Raw genomic sequence first — 24,416 nt, 5'->3', positions numbered from 1 at the left:
TGTCAATGTCGTGGTTCAGGCGGATTTCAGGCCATACAGCTCACTCAAGCTGCTTGACGAATTTCACAAAAGCCTTTTTGTGTACGAGGCCTGCGTACTGTCCACCCTGGAGTACACACAGATATCGCAGGCCCAGCTTAGCGAAGCACTGGTAAACAAGGTCAATGGGCGAGTGGATGTCCAGCGCAATGGGTGCCTATAAGATGTCAGTGGCTCGATTTTTAGTAGGTACCAGTCAAGTGTGGAACGTACTGGGTCAATGTAGCGGCTAAAGTCCACCCGTTCGGCGCCTTCGTCGTCGCTGTCGGACACCACCGATGTCGTGTCTAGTGCCATCAAGCACAATGTATTGTCCTCATCTTGGAGATTATCCAGCGCGTACTCCAGATCTGGGGCGGGAATCAGGCCAGCCAGCGCGTTGTCACACAGGATGGGAAGACCGCTGTCAAGCTCTCCTGCCATGAGCAAATGCTGCAGCTTCGACCGCAGCTCCGAGGCACGCACGAACGGCGAATTCGAGATGTCGATGATACGGCTCTTTCGCACCGGTCGAACGATATCCCCCAGCTCGGATTCCGAAACGATCTGGAGTTTGTTGTCCAAAAACGGGTAGGAGTTCATATCGGTGAGAAAGTCCTAGCTATTGTCAGTATACGAAGAAGAGGCTCCACCCGGGTCACTCACGTAAATGCTGCGTGGTTCTATGGCGTCGGCCGTCCACTTGGCGCAGAGAATGGCCAAAGAAAACGGAAGCACATGGTCAAGACTCCCGGTCAGTTCAAACAGGATGACCGCCAGAGTGACGGACAGTCGTGTCACACCGCACATGGTGGCGCCGGCTGCAATCATTGCATAGATGCCCGGAGTCACGCAGGACTCCATGCCAGGGACAGCCGCGCACGAGGATCCGAGAAGGAAAAAATTGGGATACTTCACCACCAGATACTGTGCCACATGGCCCACGATCCGCCCCATCAGACCACCAACCACCATGGACGGGACATAGATCCCCGCGGGGACTTTGATGCCGAAGGTGATCACCGTCAAAAAGCTCTTGATGACGAAGGCAACGAGAAGATAGCGAATGATCTCACCAATCCCATCCGGGGATGGGCAAAGGCCAGTCGGGGATGTCGATTCGCGCTCGCAAGGACTGGCTAGTTCAAATAGCAGCTCGGAGACTGGCAGCTTCGTGTAACGATTCCAGAAGCTCGCCAGTCCTGTGACTACAGCAACGAGAAGGACCTCGAGCATGGGCCAGCGACGGATGACTGAAATTCGACGGAAGGAACGCGCCCACAGGCTGGATGCTTTGATGAAGAGGGCGCCCAGCGCCCCTCCAAGAACGCCTAGGAAAATGAAGATGGCGATCTCGAAGATTTCCCAATCCCCGAGATACCGGACCTGGAAGAGGACAATCTTGCCGGTCCCGTAGGGATTCAGAAACTTAAGGGACAGGGCGGCAGCGATACAACAGAAAAACGTCCGGAACAGCGTCTTCGGTGGGAAGTAGTAGCTCACTTCCTCGAGACTGAACAGAACGCCGCCGATGGGAGCGCCGAAAGCCACTGCAACACCGCTGGCGGCGCTGGCGCTCAGCACCTCGCGCCGCTTGCCGTCGTTGCGATTGTATTTGGCGAACAGGCGACAGCAAATGTTCCCCACACACGTGGCAATATGCACGTACGGGCCTTCCTTGCCCAGGCTCAAGCCGGATGAGACACTGAATATCAAGGCGACGGTCTTGATGACCAAGGTCTTGAAGCCCAAGTACCCGTGCAACACAAAGCCACTGTTTATGACCTTCACCTCGGCCACCCCACTGCCTGCGGCCGAATAGTAAACCATGTCCGGGCGTGTCGGGATCACGGGGTGTGCCGTCTGCGGGCTCGAGTCGTTGGAGTCGGGCGAATCGGCCGTCCCATAGCTCCGCTGCGCTCCTCGCGATCCCACGGCGCCGAGGTTTTCGTCCAAGGTCGCCAATGAAATGGACGACGGAACAACAGTCTTGGTGAGTAGGGTCAGAAAACAGGATATGGCCGACAAACCACCGACCCAAAACACGAACATGCCAAAATCGACCCACTCGTTTTCCGTTCCAGAGGGACTCAGGACGCGGGACCACGACCGCCACGCGGGGCAATCCAACCCGCCCATACAGCAGCTTTGGCGGCTATGGAACAACCGCGTCGAGCAAAACCCTTCTTTCAGATCGTACATGAAATCCTCCGTCACGTCCACGGTATAGGCGATGGCCGCCGTGATACAGCCGATGAGGGCGACCAGAATCCAGCCCTGAGCCCCATCAAACCATGACAGGAGCCGGCCGCGGATATCCTTTCTGCTGCGCAGCTCCCGCAAGCGCGCCCCGTCCGCGATACTGTCATGTACCCAGTCGGTGGAGGTAAACTGGTCATACCAGGTGCGATCGTCGAGAAACGACGCCGTCATGGCGTCTTTCATCGATGCTGCTAGGCTGTCAACGCGGTCCCCCTCCACACTGCCCGAGCGACTGAACCGTCGATTCGTCGAGTTGGCTCTACTGTGATGACGTGATCGGCGCACGCTCCCAGCCATCAAAGCGTGTCGGACAAGGGGGTCAGGCCCTGATATCCCGGATGTACTGGTATAGGACCGTCGTGGCACCCGTCGGGAGTTCTCTTGCGTTTTTCCCAGCAAGCTGGTTGTCTCCCCAACCTCTAGCGGGGTACCCAATGACTGATAGGCGGTATGGGACTCGGAGAGCAGACTGTGGCTGCGTCGGACAGCGGAGGGCGAGGGAGGCGCTGTTCGCGACGACGACCTGCGGCGATCATTGTCGCTGGGAGTCGGGTCTTGCCCCGGGATCGCGGAAAAGTAGGAGGAAATCGATCGAGGCATTTTGAAGAGAATCACAACGTGTGGGGAGTTGTTTCCGAACTCGAATTCAACGACCTGTCGCGGCGTCAGGCCCAGCCACGCACCGTACCTTCAGTTGTCAATCCAAGGACGACGTACCAACGGACATATCCTCAACCACGGACACTTCAAAGGGGAGAGCCAACGAAACCAAGAAGCTGGCTACCGCCAAGTCTGATTGAAAGCCTGAGTGAGGTCAGATGGTTTCCACCACCGGATTGATTGCCGATTAAAAAAGCGGGTCAATGGGGGGAGGTCCGTCCCCTTAGCCCGACACTCCGTGAGGGGGTGAAATCAAAACCGTGGTTATCGAGTGGAGAAGAGATAAGCAAAGGACCACCGATGAAGAAGAAGAGAAGAAGAGAAGAGAATAAGAATAAACATAATGAAAGAAGTGAAGGAGAGACACGTCTAATAATAAACAAATGATAGTTGGATGAAACGCTGTCTGTAATATGGAGAGAGACGAACAAAGGGCGGGAGGAGCAGATGACTGCCCGCCTCGCCTGAGGCCACACACCCGATTCGTCATTTGATTTCGGTCTCTGGTCAACTGCGGTCTGATCTCATTCTTGATCGCCTATTGTTTTCCATACTCTCCAGTTTCAGTCCACACCTCATAGGGATGGATGAATGATCCCTCTCCATCTGAGACCACTCCCCACCCCACAGGAGATATCGCATCGTCTGGTGTAACCAGGAATTCGCCTCCCCGCACATGCACCGTGCATTCAATGTGCATCCAATGATCTACTGTGGTTCAAATGCCAACGATCGCATCCATGCCTGCCAAAACCCCAGGATTTACGTGGACATTGCCGATCATACACGCTCGGGTGAACGCGCCCAGACGGCGATCCGTGGCGGATGCATGTACCGTCTCCTTCGAGATGTCTGAGCCATTCAACGTGATACGTCTATCCATGCGATTGTTCTACCCGTCTTGGTAAGATGGACATCACATGGCGTGCCACCATCCCTGGCACTATATAATGTGGCGACTTACCACTAAAGAAGAGCGTGGGGAAGTCCATGATATACATTGTTGCATTAGACTTTCTGGGAACCCGGTATAGAACCTGACTCGTACATAATGAGTATTGTGATGATACCTTGAACTAGCAACCATGGTACCAACATCCGTAGATGAGCCAGTACCACGGCACTCTACGTTCTTATAGTTGATATCATGTCTAATTCTATTATTCGTATGCAATCAATAATATATATGCAAGCATTAGAGTTATTCAAGAACTTTAGTTTTTTGCCTTTTCCTGCAGCCACTGCTGTAGTTTGCCCAATGCCTGGTAACGATGGGACATTCCATTCTATCGTCTATAAGCTTCATGGCATACTGAAATTCAATGCAGGGATGGGCCAACATACCTTTTTCTCCCGACTCATCTCAGCGAGCGTCTCCCCCCCAATTTCAAAGATAGGCTGCCACCCTGCACACAATATAACATCAGCCCAGTTCCTATTCAATGATAACAACAACAACAACAACAACAAGAAGAAGAAGAAGAAGAAGAAGAAGAAGAAAGAGAAACATACCAAACCCTGGTGGTCCACGCGGAGATACAATCCGACCCTGTTCAACACACCAGTGTCACCAATAGTCCGCTACTCAGAAAATTCAGATCTTACCTCAAGTCGCCCCTGAAACACAACAGGATCTTCTCCCGGCCCGTCCGAAAAAGCAAAAGTGCATACGGCGGCGGCGGACTTATCCTCGAAGGGATCGATCAGTTTGATCAAACCGTCGTTTCCGAGGGCCTCGAAGAAGTGTTTTCTGCATCATATACACTCATTAGTATCGGTAGACTCTAATTTTATCCCATCATGGGTTCAATCCCTGATGTTGGTATTATTCTGAAGGGCCTCACATATACGGCCCAGGCAGACCATTCATCGCAGTGAACTCGAGAGCAGAGTCTTCGACTAGGACGGGGCCTTGGACCTGTTACATCAAATTTAGTAGATAGTATACCATAGTACTAGTAACAGCTGTATGATCGAGACGGATGGAACAGAGAGATCGTACTATTTCAGCCGCTCGTCGACACTTATCTCTCGCAATTTCTTCCAACGTGCCCTGGATCTCAGGAATGTCGAGAGCGGCATTTCGGACCTGGATGAGAGCGGAGTCGAGGATGCTGGTGACTTCGGCGAGTTTGTTGGCGTTGCCGGTGACAAAGAGGACGGACTGCATGGTAGCTAGTATAGAGGATTGCAGGTGGAGAAATGGTACGTAATTTCAATGTGAATATCGTCGCTACGTCGCTGATTCTTTGTTGTGTCTATTGAGCAGTGTAGGCAGTCTAAGATCTGCATTTCGAACATTTGATGTGAATCATCAAGATTTGACAGACCCATGCTGTCTAAGTCTAAAGCGGAATAGTTGGAAACTGCTAATATGGAATGACTCAGTCAAAGCAAGAGAGTGGTCTATTGGACTTGCGATCGATATTGTTCGCATGAATACGAACATCATTCATAGTGATTTTCCTGTGATGTTGACATGTGCAGGCGATATGCATTGATTTATAATTGACTCACCGTGGATCCTCCTGTAGTACCCGGTTAGTACAACTCTAAACTTACCTATGAACTCATGAAGTCTACAACCAACCAACTACCACTACCCATCCACAAGCAGACATTACACTACAGAAAATTCAAAATGGCCTCCCCAGCCACAGCACTCCTCTCACGATACCCGTGGGTATCCAGCCCATTCATCGTCAGCGCACCAATGCGCGTCATGTCCGGCCCGGCACTAGCCGTCTCCGTATCTCAAGCCGGCGGACTAGGATTTCTCGGACCGCGCGTCAAAACCGAAGAAACATTAGCCGACCTAGAAGAGGCGACATCGCTAGTCGCAAAAGCTGCCCCGCAGCACGGCGCATGGCCCGCAAACGTCCTCCCCGTCGGAGTCGGCTTCCAGCTGTGGAGCGACGATTCGAAGATCGCGGCGGCCGCCGTGGAGAAGTTCCGGCCCTGCGCGGCGTGGCTGTATGCGCCCCGGGACGGCCAGCGGGGCTTGGACGAGTGGTCGCGCTTGGTCCGCCGTGCGTGTCCGGAGACTCAGGTGTGGGTGCAGGTGGGGACGCTGGCTGAGGTCAAGGAGCTTCTTCTGCGGCGGGGCGAGGAGAGGCCGGATGTGGTTGTTATTCAGGGGGCTGAGTCGGGGGGCCATGGGAGGGCGACGGACGGGATGGGGCTGATGTCGCTGCTGCCGGAGGTGGCGGATGTGATGGCGGGAAGCGGGATCTCGCTGTTGGCCGCGGGGGCATTGCGGATGGACGGGGCGTGGCGGCTGCGATCTGCTTAGGGGCGTCGGGGGCGGCGATGGGGACGCGGTTCCTTGCTGCTCGTGAGGCGCGTATCAGTCGTGGGTATCAAAATGAGGTTGTCCGGGCGGCGGATGGGGCGGTCGCAACGACGCGGACCCTGCTGTACAATCATCTTCGGGGGACGTTCGGGTGGCCGCAGGAGTATAGTCCTCGGACGATTATCAATCGGTCGTACGTGGAGCAACAGGAGGGAAAGCCGTTTGAGGACCTGCAGGTGCTTCACGATCAAGCTTCCAAAGCGGGTGATGCCGGCTGGGGGCCGCAGGGGAGGCTGGCGACCTACGCTGGGGCGTCAGTCGGATTGATCCATGACGTTCAAGATGCTGCAACCATTGTGCATGATGCTCAGAGGGCTTGTCGGGGGCTTGTTCGGTAGTCGGCTGTTTATGGGTCGTTCAGCGGATGGACACAGAATGGTAGTATCCGATCCTGGCTTGTTAACCATTTCGATGAGGATATCTGGGAATCATATAGACAGTTGTTTTCTTGTCTCTCCCTTTCTATATTCGCAACATGTCAGTCTTCCAAGGGCCTCTTTCTCCCGGTCACTGCATAAATCGCACAAATAGGGTGGAGACTGACGAGAGGGATCTACATGATATGCACCATGTTTAAGTCCAGGTCTAAGTCGTAGAGAGTTAGGATTGTCTCCCAGAGGATAAGTACAACCAGTCATAATTCACGGAGCAGCATTGGGGTTACAGCTCCGAATCGACTACTTATTACTCGGACCGATTCGAGGTTACCTCATATAATGAAGAAACACAAGGAACGATGCATAATCTATTCCATACAGACCATCCAGATAGTCCGATTCAAGCTCTCCCAGCCGAGGTCCAGCCCACACATCTGTAGATGATGATGGCCACAGAACTTCACATGCTCCCTCTAGCTTATCGGTCACTGGAAATTTCCTGCAGACTATCTAGTGTCTGCCTCTAGTGACTTTGGAAGACATGGTGTCCGATGGGCCCGAAGTGGGTCGGCAGAGATTTCATGAAACTGAACTCGCAAATGTTCATGTCAAAGAGCTATCACGGACGGATCCATATTACCCCAGTACTCTGGAGTCGATTCTGGAGTCGATTCTGGAGCCCGCAACTCATCATGGGGGTTTCTGGGGTTTTCCGGGGTACCCTCATAGTCTATTTCGGTGCAATTGATGTTCAGAGGATGATAGGTATCTACGGAACCAGACCGACATGATGTGGGAGTTTATATACCGGAAATCCAGCAAAGCCGCAGTCGCAAAGCCGCAGTCCCTCTACGATACTCCGTACTATCTATCCAATTGACAGATCGTGTATACAATATACTCGGTATAAACGTTGGAATCCACCTCAGGACAAGAGGATAAAAGGAGAATACGAAGACTCGGCTAGCAGGTGGAGCTCCCATCAAAGCGGAGTCGGGAAACCGAGAGAGTGGGACTCTGGGACCCATGCAGAGCATTTATGGACGGTGCAAGACTTTTTCTGGCAAGGCTTGCGAGATGAGCCAGTCCGCATTAACCCGATCCTGTCAATTCCCTTGTGATATTGCGTCGACTGGAATATCTTGACGGACCATAATGCCTGCCGATCTTCCTCTAGGGCTTGTCCTCTCTGTTCTCGACGGAGAAAGGATCACCCTCAGTATAAATTTCACGTCCTTATGAAGGCCAGACCCCCGGTTGATCAGTTTAGTTTATCGTTCAATTTTGATTAATCTTTATATCTGTATCGTGTTTCCCACGGGGCCCCGGACGCCCACTTAATATCTACCTAATTCATATCTATATTCATAATGTATTTCAAGACTCCCCTTGCTTTAACGGCGTTATGCGCTGCGGTCACGTCCGGTCTGTACTTTACATCACATCCTGGTACAATATGATGATCGTCAATCTAACGTGCAACAGCAATCACCATTGACGAACCCCACGGCGGCTCCAAGCTAGACCTCAGCCAAAACACCACCATCAAATGGACCACAGAACCGTACGACACAAACCTATCCCCTGGCTCAACAGAAATCCAATGCTGAAACTGAACCCAACAGCTCCGACCCTACCTCCTTCGACATCAGCCTCATCAACGAGGACGCCCGCGTCTTCGCAACAATCGCCCACGGCGTTGACCCGAAAAAGGGCGAATTCACATTCCACGACGTCAACACCACTGCGACGTACGTACTTCCCATGCCACCCCATGGCAATATCTCGGCGCATTCTAATCACTTAACCACTCCTACAGCGACGGATATATGTTCCGATTCATCTCCTTCGACGAGCACGGACGGACACTAGCCGACTCGAAGTCGTTCAGCGTCGTCCCCAATAACGACGGCTCGCATTTGACGGATAGTGAGTATACCCCCATGTATTCTCACGGTGGTGTATGACTGACGACCCTCGCAGAGGATGAGTCCTCTTCTTCCGGTACGAGAGTCGGGCTGGAGGCTCCCGCCGTTTTGTTGGCCGGAGGTCTCGCCGTGGCCCAGATTTTGGCTTGGGCGCTGTAAAACACTAGATTTTTGTGATGAAACTTGCGTTGCATTGGATGTGATGTATATGTTGATGCAAACGCTGGATACGTGTTATGTGTCTTGTTCTTATGTCTGCTGGGTTGGAGCAGTTGCGTACTAGTATATAGAATGACAATAGACTGGGTAATATAGTTTAATATATTGATTGTTGCTGGTTTGCCAACGGGGCTCGTGATGCGCAAGAATGATCCACATCTTCAAAAGGCTAGTTTAATGGCCTGATATCAAAGGTTAACAAATCACTAAAATTGAATCTCTTCTTTCTTGGGCACCTGGCTGTAGGGCACTTCTGGAACGCAATTCAAATCACCTAGCCAAACATCATCCCCATCCTTTTTCGTTACTTCTAGATGGCTTCCCCGATGTGAGGGTGTGTGTGTCGCATCATGGATGGGGTTTCTCAAAGGATCTATAATGTATTCATGGCTAGCAATATGCGTTTAGTGGGCAGGTGGTTCAGCATATTCGAAGCAGATTGTAACGTGGAGACACTTGGGTTCTTTCCAGGATTTGCCCTACATATGGGTTGTTTTGTGATTTATTCCATTATATATCAACATATTCTCATGGGCAAAGGCTAAGATGGCTCATACCGGATGAGAATCGCATTTGGATGAAGATGAATATCATTTGCAGGCTGGTATGCCAAAGCCAACATGTTAACAGAAATCGTGCCAATGATGAAGAACTTGACTTGCCTTGAGTGAGGTCCAGGCGAGGTCATCCATTGTTCAGAATGAACTGGGACCCTTATGAAGTCTACACAAACAGTAGAGAAAGGTAACTAAACCATATGAACATCTAACAAAGAGGACTTTGTCAAATTCTAGCTAGAATTCTATATTAGGTAGATGTCTGATCCTACTAGCTGATATTTCGAGGTTTAAGAGCTAAAAGTCTGATCCCTGCTCAACCGATACCCTCCATCGGGGAGACTGCATTAGACAGTGAAGCATAACGCATACACTTGATGACGTGTACTCCCGTTTGTTCTGTCGAGGGATTCTGTGTACTATCAGCAATTCTTAACCGAGTGTCCTTTTCAACGGTGGTGCTGTTGTTTCTGAGTCGCGCTTCGCACTCGTACATATACACCCCACTAACCCGGTCCGAAGCCCGAGCACATGCATGACTTCCAAGCTACAGAGCCATGTCAGTCAGCTAGGTACTAAGACTACCGCTGCAACTATGTGCTGTGAGGCCTGGACTAATGCAACTACTATCAATATAAAAGGTGACTACCCAGGTTCAGTCAACACATATTTCTATTCAAACATGTAACTCGACACGGTTGGGTATCAGACACTTTATAGGTGAGCGAAACATTTTGATACACTGAGGGGTTCTTGTCAGCTCACTACTGGGGCTGTGCTGATTACAGATAGCAGTATCTATCAATTCCTCCTTCACTGAGCAAGTCATTTATCTCCGTTCTCATCTCTGTAACTACGTAATAACGAAGAATTCTAATGAACGTGCAGTCCCAAAATGGGGGAGCAAAGCCCACACTCAAGCTATGATGGTGAAATTGAAAACGCCAATGTTGCCATGAAAATGGATGCCAAAACCATGAACCAACTTTCTTCGTCGGGCAAGGCCGCGCAACAGAACAGAGGGAAGAAGGCTATTCTAAATCTTCAGAACGCGATTGAAGACTTCAAAAAATCGGATGACGGGGAAAACAGAAACAAGGGCGAAAGACAGGGACAGAGTCATTAAGAAACATTGTGAATGCGGACAATACCGGCAATTTAGGATTGAAATGCTTCTCGCAAGGAGATATCGTATTTCTCTTTGTCTTCCACTTTATGCTCAATGAACGCAAAAGTATTGAAGGTCCAATAAGGCATGGTAATCCGCCAAAATGCCGGGTCGTCATGGGTCTTGGAGAATCTTGGCTGAATGTAGTCATAGAATATTTTAAACAACGCTGTGGGACTCGCGAGAGCCAGTGAACACCAGAACGTGCCTCTCTCGAACCCCTGTTTCAAGACCGGGTAGAGAGGGAAAGGCATATCGAGTGATTTTTCTTCCTCTGCGAAAGCGTCCATGAATTCTCCGTGAAGAGCCTCGTAGTCGTCAACGCTGATCAGATCAATAGCTTCGTTTGTTAACCAGTGCGGAGGATGGATCATCTCTACCGGCTGAGAGCAGGCCCACTCAAGGTCTATCAAACACTTGATATTCCAGTTATGGTCAACAAAAATATTAGACTGGTTGAGATCAGTAAGGTTGAGAAAAAATGGCCCTTTGAAAAGATCTCGTCGGAAAAAGCAAGACCAGACGCTTCTCATGACCATTAGTGCAGATGTCTGATAGAACCCATCCTCGACACTGTTGATTGCGTTTGGCTGATGGCGAAGACGACTTTGATGTCGTGCTAGGATATCGTTCACATAGGAGTCGACGCTGACGTGGGTTGCATCCCTTTGGAGGTCCACTGGGATGCTTTCATTTTCTAGTTGTTGAATCTCAAGTGTAAGAGGTCGGTTACCCAAGTGCAAATACCCATGTTCATCTAGAATGAAAGAGCCGATCTGAGGCAATGGGATACGAGCCAGATTGAGCATAATGCGTGAGAGACCATGGAACAGGTTTGCCCGTAAGCGTGGGTCGAGACGTCCCCGCTCCCAAGTTTCAGACAGCATTTCGCCCCTTGATGGATTGATATAATCTATTATAATGTAAGGACTCTCTAGCGCGGTCTGGTCTTTGACGCGGTTTTCGACATATAAGGATGGGAGTGGATAGCGTAGTAACTGCAAAAACCACCGACGGAGGCGTTGAATGCTTCGTGAGAAAAAGGAAAGGCCGCCAAGATAGGTAAACTAAAGACGGTGAGAAACATTCCTACTCTGCAACAGACAGAAGCTAGAATCATACAGTTTTACCATTAGATAGTCCGAATCCGTGAAGATGTGGAATTGGGACATCTGGACACTTCTCCGAGACCCACGCATAGGTCCCAACTTCGCAACGGACCTTCTCGTCCGCATTCCCCGGGCAAGGACCCTCGCCGATCCTGTACGGCAGGGGGAAACGAATCATCACCTGTTTTTCAGATTTTGTCCTTGGACCGTCAATATCAACCCGGATGCAAACGTTGAAACTTCCGTGGATCCAGTCCTCCACGTCGACAACATGGCATGCATCTGGAGAGGTAAGGCCAAGATGATGAGCAACGATATTCTTGATCAGCTCTCGGCTTCTGAACAAGCGGGTGAAAAATTGGAGCTTTTGCTCTCGATAGCCCAACTCATGGAGGATATTAGCATCTTTTTCTTTCGCAGCGGAGTATGTAATCTCGCCGCGAATCAAACGGCGAGGTTTCAGCGCGACATGTGAATTAGGATCCTGCTCTTGGGACATCACTTATATGATGTTGAACCTTGAATTGGATTCTTGGTGGCTTTTTTGGTTTATTAAACGAGCAATGACAATGTGGTCGAACATCAGTTTATGATTGATCTGGCAGGCCAAGGGGAACAGGCGCTAATCTAGGTCACGTGCATTCAACACAATGACAGACGGGGACGCCATTTCCAACTGCCTAGATGTACATCAAAGAGATGCCTCGCGTTAGAAAGAGTTTTGCGTTTGTGTCGGTAAGAAACTGCGAAGTAAGGGACAAGACTTAATGCCGGATCGGCCAGCTTAATCGGGCCGAATGTTCTATATATATAGTAGAACACTGGTGAAAGTGTTAAGCAGCACAAGCAAGACGTTGTATAACTTACGGCTAGGGCAATTTACCAATGTCAGGATCACGATCCGTTTTTAATCCAGTGTTGTAAACTATTAGGGAACCCAATATAACCCAATATAAATAGTTGAGATTCTTCCATTCTGGACGCGGATCGGCCGCCGTAGACAACCGATCCCGATGATCCGATTTCTTTTGTCCCCGCAACCCCTCCATCATGTCTATCCTCCTCGGTCCTGAAAACACTCGCCATTATTAGTTCTTGTTTTCTTTGTCCTAATCATTGTCCAAACTACCACCTGCAAGTAAAAAATCATACATCATCGACCCGAATATGTCGCAGGGCGCCCCGCAATCGGCCGCCGAGGCCTTGTACCAACCGTACGACCAATTCATCCTCTTTGGAGATTCGATTACCCAGATGTCTAGTAATCAAGAGCTTGGATTTGGTCTTCAGCCTGCGCTACAAGATGGTCAGCTCAATCCCCTCAGCCTGCCGTGACGCATAATGCTGACTGCGTGGTAGCCTACAGTCGAAAACTGGATATAATCAATCGCGGGTTTGGGTATGTTTAGTTAACGTATGATTGGAGCACGTCAATTTGTTATTGACTGTACCTCTGTAGAGGCTACACCACTGCCCATGCTATCAAGGTGTTCCCCAAGTTCTTCCCCACGCCGGAGAGAGAAAATGTTCGGTTGATGGTATATCCTTCCTTGAATGATCATCAATAGCCCGGGCGAGACCTTGACCGATTATTCTCTAGACTATCTGGTTCGGAGCCAACGATTCTTGCCATCCTGGAAACAGCCAGCACGTCCCGCTGGACGTCTTCAAAGAGAATCTGAGACAAATTATTCAACACCCCGCAACCCTGGCTCAGCAACCTAAATTGATCATCTGCACCCCGACCCCAATCAATGAGCATCAACTGGAAGTTTTCGACTCGGAGAAAGGGAATGAGTTCCCCAGCCGAACAAACGGCTTTACGCGACAGTATGCAGAGGCAGCTCACGAAGTGGCCACGTCGTTTAAGATCCCCGTTGCGGATCTTTGGACGGCATTTATGACCGCTGCTGGATGGAAAGAGGGCGAGCCTCTGATAGGATCAAGAGACCTTCCGAGTAATGACAAGCTCGGCAGCCTGTTCACAGATGGTTTGTTCTCCCTTTGTTCCCTTGCTCGACCTTACCCACGTTCCCTCAAGTCAGATATCTCCTTGGGACTAAGTAGACACTGACAACACAACAGGGTTACATCTGACCCCGGATGGATATCGCATTGCATATGATGTTATCATGGAGACGATCCGACGCAATTGGCCTGACGAGGACCCTGAGCGTCTCCCCTTTGTCTTCCCTGGCTGGATGGAGGCGCCCAAATAGAGGCTTGATCTGGCCTAGTCGCCGGGAAAACCGGGAAATCAATTTGGTCTATATTAATTGAAATGACAAACATAACAAAGCCAATAGTAGGAAACGCACAATGAAGGATGACCCCCAGTGGTGCGTTGGTGCAGAGTAGAAACGGAATTGCATCTGCATGGATGAGTGAAAGCGGTCTAGATCGCTCGGCCGGCCAGCCCGGCGCCAACCCAAAGTGATGGCCCAGTTGGGATCCCCTCATTTCGTCCTGTCCAACTGCAAGAAAATCTTGTCCTTTCCTCCCATCCCTCTTCTGAATCGAACCTCCCCTTTATTTACTGTCGTCTATCATACGCCAATCACTCTATTGACTCATATCCACGCTATACCCCCGCTTTGGTCCCGTGAAGGCAAAGTTTCCTATTCTCCGCTGTTGAAAATCTCCGATCCGACACCTCTCCAACTGTCTTACGCCAGGCTTTTTCGATCTGTAATTCGAGAAATTTACACTCATCAGTGAACGTCGACTTCCATCAAACAGAGTCTCTTCTAAACCTCAATAGAGAAGTGGTTGTCTTGCTGGACTGCTACATCTGCTGAAACCTTCGACCTCCGGCCTTTGTTCCGCCAAATCGACTACTACGCTACTTGCTTCAATCCATCCCTTCCGCCCCAGCTACTTCCTTCCTTGTCGTCCCAATATCCAGGTCATCCTCTTGCCGTATCATCCTTACTGGGCGTATATGTTTACAAAAAATACACCGGATATTTGCCTTTAGAGAATCGGGTGGACGGCCGGCCGTACGGCCGTCTCACAGAGCACGGGAGGAGGAGCTTTAGGACAGTGGGCGACGGGTTAGCTATCGGTAGTGAACAAGACGGCGGGAGGAAAGCAGGTGTTTGTGATCTGAGATTAGAACTGTCTCTCTGTGTGTATTCGTGACTTGGTATTCCGGCAACAAGGCAGGATTTCCCTCATTTGTTCGAACATTCATTTGTTTCGCCATCCGGTCAAGCTTGTTTGTCCCTATCTTCCGTTTGGTCGGATATGGATGCTCACTATCCTTTTGCCTCACGCGACGATATTTGGCGCGTCTTTGACGAGCTTAAAGAGCTTCACGCCACACAGTTTGAACAGGCGGAGCGCATTGCACGGTTGGAGCGGCGGAGGGACGAAGATGCGAGGATGAAGAGTGTCTGGGGCCCTCTATCACCCTTTCCGACTTCGGTTGCGGGAACAATACCCACAGGTGCGTCTGCTGTATTTGGGGGGATCGTTGCTTCATGACATCGTTACTGATCTGCCGGTGTTTCTGCAGAGCCCGCTTTCCATTCAACCGCCGACGCCTTCAAAGGATTCGACCAGGGACAACATCACGGTGGCGCGGTGAGCACCGTGGGCTTGGAAACGGAATACGAGCCGAGGCGGGGGGCATCCAGGGCCAACAGTGTTCGTTTCGATGAGAGTGCGATCCACGGATATTACGGGCAGGCCAGTCGGTCGAGCAGTGAGCTTCCGATGAGGACCGGCAGCGGCCTGGGAGGTCACCCCCTGACGGAACCCTCACTGTCCCATCGCTCAGATGGGCGTCAAAGCTCATCGGGACACTCTCATCACTCTGCTCGCACCAACAGCCTTGGCATGGAGGCGACTAGCAGATTGCTTAGTTCCTCGGTCGGCGGGTCACCTCTCATCCCACCGCCTGGGCTTTTCCTCTTGGGGCCGGTTCCATGCATCATCCGGTGTTGGCTGACGGCGAACTTTTCCAACGAATCACTTCTGTATGCGGCTGCATGTTCGGGGGCCTATACGTCGACTCTTGGATACCCACTGATTCGAAAGCTTGGCCTGGAGGAGCTCATCATCCAGGAGGAAGAGACGCATTTCATCAAACTCCCGGTCTATTTGCCGGAAGCCAGTCTTCACCAGGCGTCCTCCCGCCCCAGCAGTCCTGCTCCACAGCTTCCGACCTTAACCATCCGATTCCTGGTCCAGGATGTCATCCCCAACGATCCGTCTATCCAGATCATCATCGGCAGCGACGTCCTCCGCTCCCACAACGCGGACATCTTGTTCTCCCAAGACAAGATCATCATGGTGGACGACGAGAGGAACAAGGTATCTATCCCTCTGGTTCGGCCAGAGGACGATGCAGTGTTCCGATCTCTTGGGACCTCGTCCTGCTCGTCGCGCGCTGGACGAACAGCGCAGGCGCTCCCGGCTACGGATCATCCCTCTGTCAACGGTCATTCAGCCGCCGGTGTCATTGGACAGCCCCCTAGCCGACAGTCGCGGTCTACCTCCGCCTCAGGTCGCGTCTCCTTTGAGGAGCGCGAAGACGGTGAGCAGGCGCATTCGCTGGAAACGCCACACCCGCCAAGGAGTGAGCCTTCTCAAGAGCAGCAGCAGCAGCAGACACAGCAACCACAGCAGCAACCACAAACAGCTAAGCCGACCGAGATGCCGCTCAGCAGTCCAGCCAAGGCGGAGCCAGCAGGAGTCTGGGGCTCATGGAAACGTGATTCCAGAGCGGACCCCGCGTCCTCCGCTTCCGGTCGCCCGTCGCGGGGCCGCGCCATGAAAGTGCTGCGGCCATCCAAGACCTCGTCTCGTACCTCCCAGTCGGCAGCTAGCACTCCCACCGGCTCCGGCCCAGAACCGGTAGGACTCTCCACAGCCTCGCAGCCATCCTCACGGGCGTCCCCGGAAGAAGGTCACGCGGGGAAGCAGTGGTCGTCGAATCCTATTGGCGGGGCCTCCGCGTTCGGGTGGCTCAATTCGACGCAGCCTTCCGGCCGGGCTGTGACGAACCCTAAGTGAAATATATTAGGGACTGTAGTTACGGTGGGCTTCGATTCCTCCCATCTGTAATGGAGGGCTTTCTGTTTTGTAGTAGGATTGCTGTCCTTGTCTTGTATGCAGCTTAGATGAAGAGAGCCGTTTTCGCAAGAGATACTCTATCGTAGTGGGTCTGTATTTGTGCCTGATAGTGCGATATATACAAGGCGGTTTGGCAGTTTCTTCATCTTCACACAGTGACGTGAACCACCACACTAGTACCCAGGTATACGACACCATGATAACATGAATGAGTGACCACGGAAAATATACAATATCATCTAGATATCCAGCCGAACATTCGATGCTATACCCCGCATAAGCAGCAGAATGACCGTAATACAAGCAGCAGAACTCAAATCTTCGCAAAAACCTCCAAAGCTCCACTAGTCTCCTCCTTCGTCTCCTTCACCAACCCACTGACAGTCTTAAACTGCGGATGACCCGCATCGCCCAGAATCTCAAACAAAATACTCTCACTAGTCGTCACGATAGCGCCCGCATCCCGCAGACGCGCAAACGCAACCACCCTCTCCTCGGCATTGCAGCTGCTCACGCCGTCAGCGAGGACATACACTCTGTGTCCGCGCGCGAGCAGATCCAGCGTCGTCTGCGTGACGCAGATGTGCGACTCGATGCCGACGATGATAGCGTCGAGGACGGTTTGCGGGGCTTGGGGGAGGAGGGCGTCGATTTCGGGCGTGATCATTGAGAAGAGGGTTTTGTCGACGTTGGCTTTGATGTTGGGGGCTGAGAGGTGCGGTTGGAGTTCGGAGACGGTGTCGCCTAGGCGGGCGCGGTTTTGGGTCGTGATGTAGGTGGGGAGGGAGAGGGCGTTGGTGGCGCGGAGGAGTTTGGTTGTTGTTGCGATTCTGGGGTTCTAATTGTCAGCTTGGTAGTTTGTGTGGCGGGGCTGTGAGGGAGGTGTACAGTTTGGGGTATTCGTAGATTGCTGGGCGGAATTTCTCTTGGATGTCGCAGATGCTGGTGTAGAGTAGATCTGTTAGCTTCCTTGCTTTCTATGTTTGATTTACTGGGGAGTGAAGATGCTGTGCAGGGATTGGCGGTTTAGAATGATTCAAGACGTACAATACTGCTGGGTTGCCTGGAGGTGGTGTTAGCAGTTATCAGTGGATAGCCAAGATCAGAGAAGACGTACGGATACGGGAGGCTTTTGCAATTGACGCCATGGCGAACAGAACTTGTGTAATTATTGAGAGACCAGGATGATGCTGAGATGGAAGAAGTTATATTGAATTGCGGAGGATGCCGGGCGGGGAAGCCTGAGGGTGCGGGGAAGTTCTGCCTGGAAATGAAGGCAACAGAATCAGGCAACAGAACAAGGCAACAACAACTAACCACTGCCTGAGGCCCGATATGGCACGTGTCTCGGAAACGGTCATGTCCGAAATGCCCGGAAATCCGGCATGGTGCTGAGTCAGCCTGGAATTCCGATTTTTTTTTTTTCACAGCGGGTCTTGGCGGTGAGACCCTTGGCTTGATCCCTTTTTGTTGTGCTTTCTTCTTCCCTCTCGATTTTCTCTTTTCTCTCTCCTCTCTCATCTACTCTTCTTTCCACACCCATCGTTTCCTCACGGATCCCATCGGTATTTGACTCGCTTTCACTCTCGGATATCTGCCGTTAAGCTGTTGTACGGCTTTTGGGCGTTAGATTCTCGGTTTGAACGATTTAAACCCGCTCTGGTTAGTATTGAATGGGTCCCTTTGGCACTGTCCAGCTACTGGCCACACCATCGTATCGTCGACGAACTCGAATACTGACCACATGTCTCACTTTATAGAAGAACCACAAGTTTGGTTTCTCACTTTTACCTCGCCAGAGAAAGCCATTAGAGCAGAGTCGATCGAGAACTTGTCTATGTATTCGTCCTGCTTCAGATATTTCGAACATCACCTGCCGCTCAAGCTGCAAACGTTTCGCATCGCGCCGAAACCTTGCAGTATACACCCCAAGTCTTGTGGCTGAAACCCTACTGTTGCCATATCCGCTGTGATAGTCGCTCCATCGAGACGATTCCAAACCGCCACCATTTCGCCGAACATAGAAACTCGTCACGCATGTCTTGTTCTTTCAAGACATCTTTGGCCGAAAATCCCTCCCGCTACACTTCTGAATAAATCCATTCCCTGCTGAAAAGCTACCGATCCCAACCGTCATCATGGCTACTGTCAACATTCGTCGGGATGTCACCGATCCCTTCTACCGTTACAAGATGGAGCGCCTCCAGTCCAAGATTGAGGGCAAGGGCAACGGTATCAAGACTGTCGTCGTCAACCTGAACTCGGTTGCGCAGTCTCTGAGCCGCCCGCCTTCCTACGTCATCAAATACTTTGGCTTCGAGCTGGGTGCTCAGGCCAACGCGAAGCCGACCGATGATCGCTGGATCATCAACGGCGCCCACGATGCCCCCAAGCTCCAGGACTACCTGGATGGATTTATCTCTCGGTTTGTGCTCTGCAAGAAGTGCAAGAATCCTGAAACGGATGTCATCATCAAGGAGGATAAGATCATCCTCGACTGCAAGGCCTGTGGGCAGCGCACCGACGTTGACCCTCGTCTGAAGCTGAGCACTTTCATCCTCCGTAACAGCACTATTGGCAAGGGGGGCAAGAAAGACAAGGCGGCCAAGAAGGCTCGTCGTGAGAAAGCCAAGCAGAATGGTGAGAATGGCGACAAAGATGGCAGCCCCGGCGATAGCAACTCGGACAACGGTGACGGCGAGAATGGTGAAGTTGAGCTGGAGGCTGGCAGCGATGACGAGCTCACCCGCCGCATCAAGGCGGAAGCCAAGGCCATCGAAGCCGAGAACGACGACAACGACAGCTGGGCTGTCGATATGTCGGAGGAAGCCATCAAGGCCCGTGCTCGGGACCTGCCCTCGGATCTGAAGCGCTCTCTCGTCATCGACGATGGCGATGATGACGCTGGAGCCGATGGTCCCTCGGCCTACGATGAGCTCGGCAGCTGGGTCCTTGATACTGCGGCCCAGAAGGGCGGTGTTTCCAAGGTCCAGGATGTCGACATCTACATCAAGGCCAAGGAACTGGGCATCGAAACCAAGCACAAGACCTTGGCTGTCCTCGCCCAGACCATCTTCGACAAGGACATCCTGAAGCAGATCCCTGACCGCGCGTCCCTTCTGAAGAAGATGAACACCTCCGACCGCCACGCCAAGGCCTTCCTGGGTGGCACCGAACGCTTTGTGGGCAAGGACCACCCGGATATGCTTCCTCAGCTCCCGAAGATCTTGCTCCAGTATTACGAGAACGACATTGTCGCGGAGGAGACCCTCAAGTCTTGGGGCGCCAAGGCCAGCAAGAAGTACGTCGATATCTCGACCAGCCGGAAGGTCCGCAAGACTGCGGAGCCTTTCCTCCAGTGGCTTGAAGAAGCCGAGGAGGAGGACAGCGACGATGAGTAGGTTGCTGCTCATCGGTCTTTTGGTCCTGTCTCGTCCGATCGAGCCTCTTTGTTTCTCGCTACTGTTGATTCGCTGTTCCAACTAATCTCCACTCGTTTGAAGTGTAACTGAGAATGCTTTTAAACTTATATTATACAACATGAAATACAGTTGTTGATCTTGTCACCGATATTTTATCTTTTCATATCTTGTCGCGTAGGTTCCTTGAACTAGACCATAGCGTAGAAGTAATAACCCAATCATTGACACATACAAACATATCCATTCATCTAAATAAACCATCCCCCCACAATCCTATCTTCTAAAAAACAGGCCTCGCAAACCTCACCACCCCCTTCGGAAAAACCCACTCCCTCTGCGGCTCTTCCTCAATCTCCATAATCTTAGGAACGCCCAAACGCGAAATACCACCCCCAGCACCAGACATTGCAGTCTCAGCATTGATGTTACTATTCTTCCCAGCCATCAACCGCCTCACCTCACCCCTCTGCCTCTCCAAAACAAACCACGCCAAATCCGCATTCCACGTCTCCATCGCAACGATAGCGTCGCGGATGGTGTCAAGTTCAGCACGGTCTTTGCTTTCTCGTGGGGTTGTGTTGGTTTGCAAGGAAGCATCTGGCCCCGCGAAGCGGACGACCCACGCGCCGATGAACTCGCAGATCTCGTCGCCTATAGCGAGCGGCAGACGGACGTGTGTGAGGAGCGTCGTGAAGAGGGTGATGAGAGCGCGCCAGAGGGTGTGGTGGGGGGTGAATGCGCGGGTACCGGCCGTTGTTAGGGAGAGGGAGGGGATGAGGGATTGCGAAGGCGTCGATGCGTTGTCATTGTTGGCGTCGAGGGGTGTGATGGGTGATGGTGATGAAGGGGAGAAAGAGGAGGAGGAAGAGGAGGACTGTCTCGCGCGCCGCTCGAGGGCTTTGTCTGCATCCGAGCGGACTCTGTCCCAGGCTCGACGGTAGAGGCGGGCCCAGCGGGGGAACTCGGCTTCGACGCGCGTCGCCATGAAGTCGCCTGCGTTTTGGCACATGCTTTGGATGGCTGTGCATGCTGCTGTTGTGACGAAGGTTTCTTCTTGGAGGTCTGGTTCGGGGCTGGTTTTTTTGTCGTTCGGTTTGTTGGGGGAGTCGCTGGTTAGGAGGGCTGTTGATGATGATGATGACGGGGTGGTGTTTAGTGAGGCGGGGAATGTGATTCTTGCTGCTACGGGTGGCCATAGGTCGTTGATGAGAGGTAGAAGGCTGTTCTCGTGTTGGGCGAGAACGGGGATGGCTTGGATGAGGATGGAGAGCAGAGAGCGACGGAGGTAGGGGGATGGCGAGGATAGGTGCACGGGTATGGATTTGACGATGTGTAGCAGTAGCGAGTGCGACTTGCTTAGTGGCTTCTCGCTGTCGTCGGGCTCACGAGGTGGGGGGAGCTGCTCGTCTGATTCTTCGGTTTCAGGGGCCTGTTGGGTTTCTTGGAAGACGGTGTCGAAGTTGGATTTTTTCTCTTCTTCAGACTTCGCAGTCCAAGGACGCTTGGGGTGGGAAAGCTTTTCGTCTTGTGCTAGAGCTTCCTGCGCGTGTTTAGCACGTTTCATCCTTTGCTTCGTCAGGTCTTTAGCAAGCGTTGAAACCCGGAAGCTTTGATACAGTCTCTTGCGGTGGTTGATAGGCCCCTCCTTGCCGCTTTCGATGGCTAGGAGTGATGGCTGCTTGGTGCCCTCTTCGACTATAGCAGCCAGCGTCTTGAACATCGTCTCGACGAGTTTTGGGTACCCATGGTACATATCCAACACACCGAATATCGAGTCTACCAGGTCATCCAGGTACGGAATCAATCGGGCACCACACAGTTTCACCATCATAAACAAAACCTGAGGTGGGAGCGGTGAGACATCGAACATGTTCAACTTCAATCCAACCGCGTTGATAAGATAGTCAACATTCTCTATGATCATGCTGCTTGTGCTGTCGTATTTGCATGACGTAGTGAGGAGGTTGAGGCATGTCATCGCATGCTGTTGAAGGTAGGGATTGCCAGAGGAAAGCAATTGGAGAACAGGATATAAGGCGTCCATGAGCTCTGGACGGAATGCCTCTCCGAGCTGCTGTGCTTGGAGAGCAACAGCCTCCAATGCTAGCGCCGAAATACGCCAGTCTGGCTCATCAGATGATTGCTCGTTCAAGATCGGCAGGGAAGCATAATATAACTCTTCAATCATGCTAGTCCTGGTAGAGTTTGGAGAAGACTCCAGTAGGTCGGAGGATATGAAATCGTCAAAGAAAGCCGAGCCATGGACGTCGGACTTGAGGAAAATCAATGCTAACCAAAACGGCGCGATCTTGGAGTTGCCTGGCTCATTGTGTACCCGGTTGATGATAAACCGCGTGATTTCGTCGCCGGATTCGAATCCACTGAGCCGAAAAACCATCGCCTGAAGATCCTTGAGAGTTTGCTGCTGGCTTCGATGTTCGAAAAGCACCGGTGCGAATGACACCGAGTGAGTTCCCTGGTGGATGATGTCCATTGATTGTATGTCTCTTGTGGGACTCAACGTCCCGAGCGATTTATTTGCATGGATGATGCTGGCAGCAACACTGTCACACAATCCCGAGGCCAGATTGGTTGTGAGGATATCAGAGCTTGATTGGGTCTCGGACAGTATCTGGAATGCGGTTGAGATTTGTTTGAATGCCCACTGCTTCGCTGTTTCGTCATTGCCTTGCATGGTTCTCGGAAAAGCAGTGATCCATGTATGGAGCGAGTCCCTGAGCGAATCCACGACTATAGGATAGGTTGTAGCCATGTGTTTCAGAGATGAATATGGCTTGTCTGCGACCGTAGCCTCCGCATCCGATAAAACCACGATCGTTTCAATCACGGTGGGTATCGATTCATGTAGCGTGTTCCGACAGTACTCCACAACCATGATACAGAGTTCCAAAAGGGCCTCCCGTACCTCCAGTCGCTCATGGCGTCTTACTTGCACAATGTTCGTCAGTGCGAGTTTTACTTGTGTCGCTGTAGCAGTTAGCCACGATTTGTCAAGCACCAGCTGGTCTCCCGCCGACTGGGACCGAGTGGCAGTCTCCTCAAGTATCATTGCTGCCTGATCATTCAGAACGGATTTCAGGACATGATCAAGTGTCTGAAGGCAAACACAGATCATCCGATATGAACGCCTTGTCTGAGTGGTAGGCTTGATAACCTTAGTCAAAGCTGACACCGTGCGTGGCATGATACTCGCCAACACAACCCGGTCCGTGATGCGTTGAGTGAGAATTTCGAGAGCCTTTGCAGAAGCAATACACAGCTCATCAGATCTATTATCGGTGATGCCTTCAAGCAACAGATACACAGTTTGATCCACAACAGTGGAGGTACCGATCTCGTGATAGACCGTTTGTCTGGCGACAGGGCCATCTAGCACATCAAAGATGGCTTCTAGACATTCAAAGCCAGCAATAGATAGCTCCACTGGCTGGGCTTTGGGTGATTCTCCGCTAATATTGCTTGGAATGCCGCCTACGATTAAGGTCAACAGAATGATGAGCTGTTTGCCCAACGCGGGTGACAGATTTCTCCGCCATCCTTTGGTGACAAGAATCTTCAAGCAATTGACAGCCAGCTCAAGCAAGTTCGCTGGAGCTCTTTTGGTCTCATTGAAAATGTGAGATAGAGGAAAGAATGCATATTCGGCTAGTTTGGCGTCTAGCGCATTCTTATTGGCGAGGTCGTTCAGGACATTATATACTGGATTGAGTACTCGGTACACATCATTGGCAGTTGCTTGTTGACCTCGAAATTTGAGGCCAACGGAGCTCAGTTCGACACATGGCCCACGAAGCTGTTCTTCATTAGTTTGATATTGTAGGGCACGGGTTGGCGAGAAGCACCTTTTTGAAAGACTCCTGGGAATTCTCCATCGGATGCACTTATATGCAGTACAGATGGTCACATTAATGGAGGAAAATTGCCATTAAAGGATATCCTCGAGAACAGTTGGTAGAAATTTGAATTAAGGATTAGCGGCCGTCAGAAATAGGAAATCCGTGTCAGTTGCCAAAGACCTAGATGTTCCACGATAAGAATCGGCTCTGTAGACCACGACGTCACCGCCCGGAGTAGCTGTATTTTCTGCCGGATATGTGTACGGGCGGTATACACAACCATCTATAGTCCACTAAGTCTCCAGTATCTTCGTGTTTCCTAAAGAACGTGAACGAGTGGTTGCTTATGCTATGGCTGTATGCTCTACAGACTAGAGCGTCTATGTTCAACGCAGCAATCTTCTCGTC

General features: G+C 51.5%; 11 protein-coding genes across 11 annotated transcripts; 5 read left to right on the top strand and 6 right to left on the bottom strand.

Moving 5' to 3' along the window:
• Nucleotides 1–40: 40 nt before the first annotated feature.
• P168DRAFT_298968 (chloride channel protein) lies at nucleotides 41–2,880 on the bottom strand (the record flags this gene model as incomplete). The annotated part of the gene is made up of 3 exons (XM_024838303.1): nucleotides 41–196; nucleotides 253–636; nucleotides 685–2,880. 3 exons carry the CDS (start codon nucleotides 2,878–2,880, stop codon nucleotides 41–43), a joined length of 2,736 nt encoding a protein of 911 aa, XP_024689942.1.
• A 141-nt stretch (nucleotides 2,881–3,021) lies between these two features.
• P168DRAFT_46813 (uncharacterized protein) lies at nucleotides 3,022–3,523 on the bottom strand. The gene has a single exon (XM_024841958.1). It carries the CDS (start codon nucleotides 3,428–3,430, stop codon nucleotides 3,164–3,166), a length of 267 nt encoding a protein of 88 aa, XP_024689941.1. The 5' UTR covers nucleotides 3,431–3,523; the 3' UTR covers nucleotides 3,022–3,163.
• Nucleotides 3,524–4,154: 631 nt separating this feature from the next.
• Nucleotides 4,155–5,367, bottom strand: P168DRAFT_312513 (non-canonical purine NTP pyrophosphatase; the record flags this gene model as incomplete). The annotated part of the gene is made up of 6 exons (XM_024839576.1): nucleotides 4,943–5,367; nucleotides 4,785–4,858; nucleotides 4,546–4,690; nucleotides 4,453–4,489; nucleotides 4,285–4,346; nucleotides 4,155–4,226 (listed from the first exon to the last, which is right to left on the bottom strand). The coding sequence occupies exons 1-6, from the start codon at nucleotides 5,108–5,110 to the stop codon at nucleotides 4,155–4,157; spliced, it is 558 nt and encodes a 185-aa protein (XP_024689940.1). The 5' UTR covers nucleotides 5,111–5,367.
• Nucleotides 5,368–5,532: 165 nt separating this feature from the next.
• P168DRAFT_312512 (inosine monophosphate dehydrogenase) lies at nucleotides 5,533–6,771 on the top strand. Its single transcript, XM_024839575.1, has 2 exons — nucleotides 5,533–6,067; nucleotides 6,166–6,771. Exons 1-2 carry the CDS (start codon nucleotides 5,582–5,584, stop codon nucleotides 6,628–6,630), a joined length of 951 nt encoding a protein of 316 aa, XP_024689939.1. The 5' UTR covers nucleotides 5,533–5,581; the 3' UTR covers nucleotides 6,631–6,771.
• Nucleotides 6,772–8,039: 1,268 nt separating this feature from the next.
• On the top strand, nucleotides 8,040–8,756 carry P168DRAFT_320943 (GPI anchored serine-threonine rich family protein; the record flags this gene model as incomplete). Its single annotated transcript, XM_024840421.1, has 5 exons — nucleotides 8,040–8,094; nucleotides 8,155–8,233; nucleotides 8,295–8,420; nucleotides 8,489–8,598; nucleotides 8,653–8,756. 5 exons carry the CDS (start codon nucleotides 8,040–8,042, stop codon nucleotides 8,754–8,756), a joined length of 474 nt encoding a protein of 157 aa, XP_024689938.1.
• Nucleotides 8,757–10,531: 1,775 nt separating this feature from the next.
• Nucleotides 10,532–12,320, bottom strand: P168DRAFT_312511 (uncharacterized protein; the record flags this gene model as incomplete). The annotated part of the gene is made up of 3 exons (XM_024839574.1): nucleotides 10,532–11,608; nucleotides 11,664–12,137; nucleotides 12,306–12,320. 3 exons carry the CDS (start codon nucleotides 12,318–12,320, stop codon nucleotides 10,532–10,534), a joined length of 1,566 nt encoding a protein of 521 aa, XP_024689937.1.
• Nucleotides 12,321–12,647: 327 nt separating this feature from the next.
• P168DRAFT_292457 (SGNH/GDSL hydrolase family protein) lies at nucleotides 12,648–13,925 on the top strand. The gene is made up of 5 exons (XM_024837588.1): nucleotides 12,648–12,956; nucleotides 13,010–13,049; nucleotides 13,110–13,188; nucleotides 13,251–13,641; nucleotides 13,736–13,925. The coding sequence occupies exons 1-5, from the start codon at nucleotides 12,818–12,820 to the stop codon at nucleotides 13,867–13,869; spliced, it is 783 nt and encodes a 260-aa protein (XP_024689936.1). The 5' UTR covers nucleotides 12,648–12,817; the 3' UTR covers nucleotides 13,870–13,925.
• Nucleotides 13,926–14,896: 971 nt separating this feature from the next.
• Nucleotides 14,897–16,669, top strand: P168DRAFT_284112 (uncharacterized protein; the record flags this gene model as incomplete). The annotated part of the gene is made up of 2 exons (XM_024836111.1): nucleotides 14,897–15,098; nucleotides 15,168–16,669. The coding sequence occupies 2 exons, from the start codon at nucleotides 14,897–14,899 to the stop codon at nucleotides 16,667–16,669; spliced, it is 1,704 nt and encodes a 567-aa protein (XP_024689935.1).
• A 169-nt stretch (nucleotides 16,670–16,838) lies between these two features.
• On the bottom strand, nucleotides 16,839–17,920 carry P168DRAFT_257719 (putative isochorismatase family hydrolase). The gene is made up of 4 exons (XM_024834570.1): nucleotides 17,847–17,920; nucleotides 17,777–17,792; nucleotides 17,618–17,671; nucleotides 16,839–17,559 (listed from the first exon to the last, which is right to left on the bottom strand). Exons 1-4 carry the CDS (start codon nucleotides 17,875–17,877, stop codon nucleotides 17,043–17,045), a joined length of 618 nt encoding a protein of 205 aa, XP_024689934.1. The 5' UTR covers nucleotides 17,878–17,920; the 3' UTR covers nucleotides 16,839–17,042.
• Nucleotides 17,921–18,867: 947 nt separating this feature from the next.
• Nucleotides 18,868–20,130, top strand: P168DRAFT_284110 (translation initiation factor eIF5; the record flags this gene model as incomplete). The annotated part of the gene is made up of 1 exon (XM_024836110.1): nucleotides 18,868–20,130. The coding sequence occupies one exon, from the start codon at nucleotides 18,868–18,870 to the stop codon at nucleotides 20,128–20,130; it is 1,263 nt and encodes a 420-aa protein (XP_024689933.1).
• A 286-nt stretch (nucleotides 20,131–20,416) lies between these two features.
• Nucleotides 20,417–24,160, bottom strand: P168DRAFT_312506 (uncharacterized protein). Its single transcript, XM_024839573.1, has 2 exons — nucleotides 24,015–24,160; nucleotides 20,417–23,965 (listed from the first exon to the last, which is right to left on the bottom strand). Exons 1-2 carry the CDS (start codon nucleotides 24,042–24,044, stop codon nucleotides 20,432–20,434), a joined length of 3,564 nt encoding a protein of 1,187 aa, XP_024689932.1. The 5' UTR covers nucleotides 24,045–24,160; the 3' UTR covers nucleotides 20,417–20,431.
• Nucleotides 24,161–24,416: the final 256 nt, after the last annotated feature.

Source organism: Aspergillus campestris (genome assembly GCF_002847485.1).
Source record: "Aspergillus campestris IBT 28561 chromosome Unknown P168scaffold_11, whole genome shotgun sequence".
Taxonomy (NCBI): Eukaryota; Fungi; Ascomycota; class Eurotiomycetes; order Eurotiales; family Aspergillaceae; genus Aspergillus; species Aspergillus campestris.
This window is presented reverse-complemented; position numbering and strand designations above follow the sequence as displayed.

What these genes read in the sequence shown, in the direction of transcription:
- P168DRAFT_46813 (XM_024841958.1), bottom strand. Translation starts at nt 3,430, where the DNA reads ATGACGAATCGGGTGTGTGGCCTCAGGCGAGGCGGGCAGTCATCTGCT.
- P168DRAFT_292457 (XM_024837588.1), top strand. Translation starts at nt 12,818, where the DNA reads ATGTCGCAGGGCGCCCCGCAATCGGCCGCCGAGGCCTTGTACCAACCG. An exon ending in GAGAAAATGTTCGGTTGATG is followed by an intron (nt 13,189 to 13,250) that starts GTATATCCTTCC and finishes ATTATTCTCTAG; the next exon opens with ACTATCTGGTTCGGAGCCAA. An exon ending in CGGCAGCCTGTTCACAGATG is followed by an intron (nt 13,642 to 13,735) that starts GTTTGTTCTCCC and finishes ACAACACAACAG; the next exon opens with GGTTACATCTGACCCCGGAT.
- P168DRAFT_257719 (XM_024834570.1), bottom strand. Translation starts at nt 17,877, where the DNA reads ATGGCGTCAATTGCAAAAGCCTCCCGTATCC. An exon ending in ATCTACGAATACCCCAAACT is followed by an intron (nt 17,560 to 17,617) that starts GTACACCTCCCT and finishes TTAGAACCCCAG; the next exon opens with AATCGCAACAACAACCAAAC.
- P168DRAFT_312512 (XM_024839575.1), top strand. Translation starts at nt 5,582, where the DNA reads ATGGCCTCCCCAGCCACAGCACTCCTCTCACGATACCCGTGGGTATCC. An exon ending in AGGAGAGGCCGGATGTGGTT is followed by an intron (nt 6,068 to 6,165) that starts GTTATTCAGGGG and finishes GATGGCGGGAAG; the next exon opens with CGGGATCTCGCTGTTGGCCG.
- P168DRAFT_312506 (XM_024839573.1), bottom strand. Translation starts at nt 24,044, where the DNA reads ATGGAGAATTCCCAGGAGTCTTTCAAAAAG. An exon ending in CCCAGGAGTCTTTCAAAAAG is followed by an intron (nt 23,966 to 24,014) that starts GTGCTTCTCGCC and finishes AATGAAGAACAG; the next exon opens with CTTCGTGGGCCATGTGTCGA.